At 32.6% G+C, this 8,866-nt stretch overlaps 1 protein-coding gene across 1 annotated transcript in view; it reads right to left on the reverse strand.

The window, feature by feature from the left end:
- The window catches only part of LOC108545353 (nuclear transcription factor Y subunit alpha), an 11,459-nt gene extending 2,754 nt beyond the window's left edge, over positions 1-8,705 (reverse strand). The window contains exons 1-8 of the mRNA XM_017896913.1: positions 5,711-8,705; positions 5,143-5,358; positions 4,777-4,873; positions 1,842-1,971; positions 1,651-1,750; positions 787-1,018; positions 183-414; positions 1-82 (exon numbers count right to left, since the gene is read on the reverse strand). Coding sequence (XP_017752402.1) covers positions 1-82; positions 183-414; positions 787-1,018; positions 1,651-1,750; positions 1,842-1,971; positions 4,777-4,824 — 824 coding nt within the window. The 5' untranslated portion in view covers positions 4,825-4,873; positions 5,143-5,358; positions 5,711-8,705. The remainder of the gene's footprint in view (positions 83-182; positions 415-786; positions 1,019-1,650; positions 1,751-1,841; positions 1,972-4,776; positions 4,874-5,142; positions 5,359-5,710) is intronic.
- Between the last annotated feature and the right edge of the window lie 161 nt (positions 8,706-8,866).

An 8,866-nucleotide genomic window follows, 5' to 3' on the forward strand; every position in this document is an offset into this window, starting at 1 on the left:
GCATGCTTTCGATTCTCAACGACCCTTTCCAATATATGCCGCACGAGCTGCATTAAAGTTCGAGCATTCAATAGATTTGGATCTATGTAGAAAAAGAATTACACTTAATAAATAATAATTCTTTTCAAGTCATAATAACTAATTATTTAATATATATAGTTATTACTTTTGATTTTTATTACCTTCAATAGCTCTAAGAAGCGTATCCTGAATTATTGGTGGAAATTTTCCTAATTCTGACGCGTCTGAAATATTTATCGTCTTCGGAGTCAATACATCGGCAGCATTTAAGCTTTTCGATCGTTTTAGCCCATAAGTGGAGACAAAGGATAACGATTTTGTGAGCCTGCCAGGTTTAGCTGCATTTACTTTGACATCGTTTTGATCCACGTTGAAATGGACCCTACCCGAACCCTGGATCACAAAATGTATTTAGTATGCGATACTTTCACGTTCATCCTACGCACATTTGCATTCCATTCTACAAAGGTTCTTCAGTTTTCAAATCGATTAAAGCGTTCGCATTATAGTATCGAATAAAGTGAATGTAAATTATTCATTATATCTATGTTCCTATTTTCTTCTTTACCTGTTATAGTTATTAGTATCCAATTTGCATATTTATTTTCTTAATATGACTTTTCTCTTATAAATATTACTGTTTTAATATTTTCTTTTTATGAAAAATATTTAGATTTATTCTAACTAAAACAAAAAATTTCAATGTTTTCCATCTTATCACTATTCTATCAATTGAAAATTGATATTTTAAAAATCGACAGTTACATGTAATATATTTCCGCTTGATGCCGAGGTATCAAGTGGGTGTGACTGTCGCAATGCAGAGCCTGTCGAATGATGACCACTCTGAGAGTGACGAGATGTTTGATGATGTTGCTGTTGAAGGGTATGTTGTATCTGTTGTTGCTGCTGGGCATAAAGATACCGATACACGTTGCCACTTGACTTGCTATGTTGCAAATAATACGGAGATCGCTCTGAAGCATTCGTCCGAGATCTAAATCAAGATCATTAAGTAGCGATCACTTAAATGAAAAGTAAAATGTTAAATTGAAATTATTTTCTCTTTGATTAAGCACGCATAAGTCATAATAAGAGAACATATCGTATTAATCCAACGCTTGTTTATCTTCCTGCTATAATACCTTTTAATGTTGTAAGGATTAAGAAATTATTAAAGCATCATTGCAACATGCTCACATAATCTCGCATTCTATCTATCACTTTGAACGACCCGAATACTAATCTATAACATCCAGATTGAACAAGATACTTCGATAAATGAATCTGGATTCAGAATTACTTTCAGAACCTTCTACTTCTACTAAAAAGGTGTTTTGCTTTGAATATGTCGCATTTAAATAAAAATTGAACTTTCTTAAACATAAAAATGTACGTGTTCTTAATTTTTAGACAAAATATTTATATTTAAAAATAAAATATTTATAAACTAATGATCTATTATTTAATACATTAAAATAAAATCTACTTTTAAGGTTTCGAACTCTGAAAATTTCCTTTACAACAATTTTGCTAATGGGAATTCTGTGTTAGCTTTCTAGACGTTCTTTCAAGCATACTCGATACATCGACTAAGTCTTAACTATTTCGTAAGTAGTTTATACTCACTTAGAAGGATGCGAATCGTTCTGCTTCATAGTGAACTCCTTGGCATGTACGTTTAATCGCGGATTAGTAGTACTCGCCGTGGTTCCTTCCGTTCTTCCTCCTAAATAAAAATATTAAATTTTAATAATTAATCTTAAAGATAAAATAAAGTTGCAACAATCGTATAATAATAAGAAATATAAAATTTGAACCTGGTGGTCGATATATTTCCAAGGAGGGCTTGCTTTTTAATGTAGTTACGTTATTATTGTTGTTATTATTATTATTGTTATTGGTACTATTATTATTATTATTTCCTTTCTGTGGAACCGCATCCTTCATCTGTAAGATTAAATAACAAATTAATTTCAAGTAAGCGTTATTCAAAATGCGTCAACTAATTGTTTATAGATAGCTGTATAGAACGTTCTAAATTAATTTCACTAATAATAGAAGGATAGCCGTATTTTACATTAAAATTTTCCTAAACCTAACCATCACACATATGTATCGTTATATCGATCTATACTATCGGCGAAAATTAAAGACAACTGAACTCGTTTTAATAACCTTTCACAGATTTAACTCACAAGATCCACACAAATAAATACAAGATTCGACATACAACATTATCAGCGTATTACATTAATACGCGGGTTAATATAATAAAATTGGTAAAAGAAAAATATGCTTTTCACGCAAAAGATAAATACCACAACCTCTAGGAACGCTTAGCGGTAGTTCTTATTTCTCAAGAGATGTGTATTCAAAAAAACGTGGTCGCAACAAAGAGGCTACGCTTGTTCGTAATGTTTCAGTAGGCAAAAAGCGCAGTACCGAAACAAACAGGGGAGACTCACAGTGGAAAATGTGTGAAAATCATCATTTCCAAGGGCGTCGAGAGAGCGTCGGATAGAAATCCTAGTCGCGGAAGGGTGGCAGTGACAGCGAGAACGGTGAAGTGCTCAGTAACACGAACAGTAATGACAGACTGTCTATCAGTCGCACGTGCCACACAAAAATCTCGCGAGATTTTTCCGTTTTCTCACCGAATTTTCTTCCAGCTTTTTCCGCGTTGTCGCTCGGCCGCGCGTTACAACCGACTCTGATGACTGTCGACTAATAATAGACGGCACGGCCACGAGCGAACGAGCGAAACGAACCAGCGAATATACAGCCACACGATACGAGCTTACATACGTATTAATGCGCGCTGCACCGCGCTAACAGTGGACTGAAATATCCGACAAGAGTCATCCTCGGATGTGTCGACGAAACACGCTTTTAGGGTGGATCCGAAAATTGTCGAACGCGGACGTCCACGATGGTACCTGGTTCTGAGCGCGTGTACGATCGCAACTAGAAAGCGTCGTCGGAGGTCGCTGTGAAGAGTATGAATAGAGATTACTGAAGATCAGGAACGTATGAGATGTAGGAAACGAATAAATCTTACTACTTACAATTGACAAATAATAACAGTAAAATGTCTGCTTATTAAACAGAATCGAGTATTCGAATTTTAAATTTATGAACTTTTGTTTATTCTCATATGAGTATTGAGGAAGTTACTTATAGCCTATATCAAAAATTGTGATACTGAATACCTTATTTATATTTTCCTTTAGCTAAAAGCGTGTCCAGATAAATAATCTTCTATAGTAATAAAAAAAGATCTTGAATACGTGACGTGAACGAGTTAGTCGATATTATAGGAATTTAGGAATCTTCATGTCTTCTCTGTTGTGGTGCCCGCGAACCCAAAGTAGCTCAGATAGTGCTTTCTTAGAATTAGCTTGCGCTCTGTTCGCGCCAGTAAGAATTTTTTCACTGAAGTAGACGTACAGTGCGTATTGTCTACTGACGATAGCTATCGAAACAAAACCACTATAATTCAATAATTCTTGAGAAATTATAAAAGATTTCTTAGGAACTGAAACTGGACCAATAATGTCGAAGAATGCAAAATTAAACAATTTTTTTGATCCAAATTATGCATTGTTTGTTATTAAACAATTCAATGCATATTACATGGTAAATTAATAGCGATACAAGATTGTAGACTGTGATATCTATAGTTAGCGACAATAGTAATTTTGCATTATGCATAGACATCAGTAAAACCCATGGCAGCACTACTAGCAACAGAATTGGACTCTTTTGATAAGGTTTAAAAAATGATGAACCGAGATACCAATGAAGAAATACATATCTGAAAATGTAGCAGGTGTTTTATAACAGATAAACATAAATTCAAAATTGCATTCGGTACACGGAATTAAGAAATAAAATTCATCTTTTTTATTGTGCCAGTTATTTACTTACCTTTATAGAAATTGTTTGAAATGAGCACCCTCAACTAGAATACAAGCTACTAAACGTCATAGCATCGTAGAATGCTGCAAACTCAACATTATCGTCTGATGTATCGTAAAAATTTCGGGTATCAACATAACTAAAAATTAAAAAATACCAAATAAATATGTGTTAAAAATTACCTAAACATATTGTTGTCATCGGAAAAAAACGTATTAAATTAATTCAAGCACTTTGCAAAATAGGGTTTATAGTTAATTTCAATAATTAAATAAGCACTTTGATTTATCCTAAAAGTTACTAGAAAATAAAAATAGGTATAATAAAATCATATGTTTCATATTTTCTTAATCTTGTGTACCGAATTCAATTTTTCCTGAAGTTATGCCCACATGTTTTGTAACACCAGAGGTATATCTCTCTCTTATATTCAAGTTTCTTTTTTATATTTACAATAATCAATATTTTCAATTGTTTAACTGTACTCATCTTAAATTATATTTCATGAGAATAATATTTTATAATTTATTATTTATTACAATAAACTTAATAATATTATTAGCACATCTTATATTTTAAGATTAGCCAATATTCATTGATTAATTTTAATTTATTTTTAAATTTTATTAATCTTAACTAAAAATGGAATCGAAAGTATGCGACACGTTTTGATTTAGGTTCGGTTTCCGTTTGTATCTAAAATATCTGTGACTAACACGGCATCATGTAAATGTATTCACCATGCTTAGACAAACATCGTTTACGCTAGGCTGTCCTTCATTTTATATTATCCAAGTATTTTCATTTTATTCCCGTTCCCGTTAATAAACTTACCTTTATCGTATCTTCCTTCGTGTGGGACAAGCGTGCAACACGTACCATCTTGGAGGGCAATTATTCGATTACAACGGCTGAAGAAATCAACGAGCTTCTGCACCAGAATACATATTTCAATATATACATCTTTATTATAATTTCCTTTCGTAGTCAACTTCTCTTATAGCAGTGACATTAAATAAAAAATAACATTTAGAAAATGTTCAAACGGATATCTATAATCTGTGCAGTTAAATTTAAAAATTTTAAAATTCCACGATTAATTCTGTTTCTAATACAAACATATAACCAATATTTGTCATAAATAATGCAATTAATGAGAACTGATAAATTGGGTTTAATTAGTCGTAAGTTTTTACTAACCTGTATTATAATACATCACAAAGTAAGACGAAAACAAATTACTTCGAATTTGAATAACCCCTTTGAATTATTGGAAGACTCGTTGAAAAGTTTCGAGATAGTCGTTCGTTCGGTTAGAATTTCGTTTTACCGGCGTAGAAGACCGGAAGTGAGCCGCGGCACTGACGTTGTTCTCGATGCTGGCACTCGATCAACCGATTCGAGATGACCGCGAACCTGTATTCAAATTATCGCGATGAATCATCGTTGTTTCTTTGTAATTTTATGATCAGCTTAAGTATAATTCATATATTTATTTATGACGCAATTAAAAAAACACCGCTCTTTTCCAATTTTACAAGCTGCAATTACGCGAAGAAAAAGTAAAAGATAATAAGATAAATAAAAAATAATTTGAATAAATAGGCTATTGATACTTAAAACCACCATATACTTTGTGCAATTAAAAAAAATTCTACGCGATTGAAATCTCTCTCCGCAATAAATTTATTTTATTAGGCATCCGATTCTTCTTTTTTTCATTAAAGCCATAATCCAAGTCAAATATAAATATAGAGAAAGCACAGACCTTTAATTCGGATAATGCATGCTGACTCGAGCGGTAATAGACACCTTCTTACACCAAATCAAAACTTTTATTTCACACTTTATACACTAAATTCAATTCATATATATATACTCCACCTTCTATAGCCCAACTTTGCTTTAAAAAATTTAAATTCAAATTTTATTTCTAAATTTAAACAAGATCCACACTCGAATAAGATCGTAGTAAATTTTCGTTATCAACTGTTACGTTTAACGGCACTTCGAACATTTCGCCAAGATCACAAACACAACTTTTTCGTAACGATCGATTCTCGAGACCAACATCGATGCGAATGCTCAACGCCTAGAATTGCAACGTATGTACACCATCGATCTCGAGCGCGCGTTTGTATGTCGCATGTTCACGTCTTCGGACCGTCATGGTTCGCCGGGAACGGAAGGATGCGCGTTTCAAGGCAATGCCATATACGCATTCACATGTTGCAACGATTGAGCTGGATCATCTGCGATTCGTTTGGTCGTCCGTGAATCCTCGATCACGCACGGTCGCACCCACGCGAATGACGCTAGTTCTCCATTCTTGTTGCATACACGTATGTACATGCAATCGAACATTAGTATGATACGCGTCGTATGTAGTCAAATTTCCCTTGAACGCAATTAGTTGTTTGCATCTAGCTATTATCACTTTCAACTTATCAGTGGGTACTGCTATAACTGCACTTCATCTAAATGTTAATAGTTGCAATAGTATTACGATAAAATAGTAGCTAAATTAATGCTATAACTGTTACTCATGAAGTATTCAAATGGCGCCAAATTCAAATTGCCAAAATTTCTTATCCCCTTTTTGCAAGGAGTAAGTTCGTAACACATGACAGAAGTGTCACAAATCATTATATTTATTCGTAAATATGATTTAAAGGATTACAAACCATGTAATAGCAATAAGTCAATTGAAGAATCTATATTTCTTTTAATTGGAAGCATTAAACCATTTATCACTTGATCCGGCCAATGGCTAGTATTTCGTTTACACATCATTCGATGTTACTTCTTTTCTTGTTTCTTTTAAGCGCTTAACTAATATATATTTTGTGCCTCGTGGGTAACCATAATACACTTCTTTGTTATTATTCTTATTATTACATTGAAAATAATATTATGAAAAATAAATCTTAAATTTCTGCTAAATTCGTTTCGTAATCGTTTTCAATAGTTACGAAAGAACATAATGTACAAGATTTAAATAGAGCACTATGTGCTACGATAATCGATATCCTTTTAAGGTACAAAAATTCATTATGGTATTCAGGCCGCTTAGAATCGAATCAAATTAATGAGTATCGAGCACCAAGATCGGTTGTTGCAAAGCACATTTTGTAGAATCTACCTACAAAGTTTCTTATTTTATATAAACAATGAAATTTGACATTATTTTATGTAAACTTCCTAATACATTCCAAAACGATCACGATCTTGTATAATGTTCTTCATTATCAAAAAACGCATAAAAAATTATAGTACATTATATAGATATGATAATACACTGTGACGTCACTACGACGTAATTGTGGTTTTTTACAGTTATGAATTAAATGCTAATTTCTTACTTTGTAAACTCGACAGAATGATGTAACATAACATCAACACTGTTTACATATTGCGTTTTGATATTTTCTACTACAGAAAAGTCCGTAAACGTTAAATACGATGATCAGCATTCGAATAACTCTGTAGACAGATTCTCGCTTCAACATCGAAAATTCATCATTCGATACGTACAGAAAAAATGGTTCATAAATTATTTTCTCCGAGTACACGCTTCGTTATGATACAATACAATTGCGGATAGTATAATCATATACCGTATATATAATTATTTGCGTTTGTTTCTGTGTATGCATAGTTGAAATGTAATATCAAATTCGCAGAAGAAATTTTCTAACATTTCGACCATGTGTGTATATTCACTGTAGTAAATATAGATAAAATTGTAATGCCAGCTAGTATGGCCTGTGAACACTTGGGTAGTTTGAAGTTTTTCGGTGAGCGGCCAACAAGTCACTTTAACACTTACTTTTTACACTATCTTTTTATCTTTACTAGTGTATCATGTATACATCAAAACCAATATATTAGTTTTCGATAATATATAAATATTTACGTAACAAATAGATATTTAAATAAATTGCAATACAGTATGTCACACTATACGCGAGCATTGAATACGAAATATGTCTGTTCTGGTAGTAGCGGAAAGTCAACATTTCGCAGTAACATTGTTACCATGGTAACTTGTTTTTGTATTAAATCTGTTCATTAATTACACAAAACTACAACAGAAGTTCGCTCTTTTTTCTTTTTCTTTTTTTCTCTAAGGCATTTAAGTGGTTAAATCAACAGTAACTTTTATATAATGAATAAACGAGTGCTTCTACAAGTGGTATTCGTATGTTCGAAATTTGGAATACAAGTTGCAGAATTTCAAACTCACACTTCTTTAGGAACTTTCAATTGTACAAATGCAATTCCGTTGCAGTATTACATAAACATTTTGTCTATAACTATAGTGCAGATGCGTTATTGTTTACATTATTGCCATGGAAACGTTATTACTGCTGAAAATATTTTTATAAATGAATAACCGGATATGGAATTTTGAGCGGCGGAGCGGTTGTGGCAGCTGTGAGTCTTCGTTATTTAAGTCTATTTGTCTTTTATCTGTTCTTCCTTCTTTCTTTTTCCATTTTTTCTCTTTTTTTCCTTTTTTTCACTTGAATTAATTACACTTAAGCATGCGTACACCGCAATCATTACACGCGCCGTGTACGAACTTTTAAATATACATATATTACAGGATGGTTGAACCTCAAACTTGTGTATTAACAGTATAATTTATGAACTTCTAAAAGTGCTGGAATTTTTCAGTCTGTTGCACTTAGCATAAATGACATTTGAATGTATCTCTTTTCTTCTTTCTCTCTCTCTCTCTCTCCCTCTCTTTCTCTCGCTTTCTCTCTCTCTCTCTCCCTCTCTTTCTCTCTCTCTCTCTCTCTCTCTCTCTCTCTCTCTCTCTTTCTCTCTCTTTCTCTCTCTCTCTATATATATATATATTATATATATATACACATATATATATAATATATATATAATATATATATTATATATATAT

This window comes from Eufriesea mexicana, unplaced genomic scaffold (genome assembly GCF_001483705.2).
Source record: "Eufriesea mexicana isolate 0111107269 unplaced genomic scaffold, ASM148370v2 scaffold395, whole genome shotgun sequence".
Lineage (NCBI taxonomy): Eukaryota > Metazoa > Arthropoda > Insecta > Hymenoptera > Apidae > Eufriesea > Eufriesea mexicana.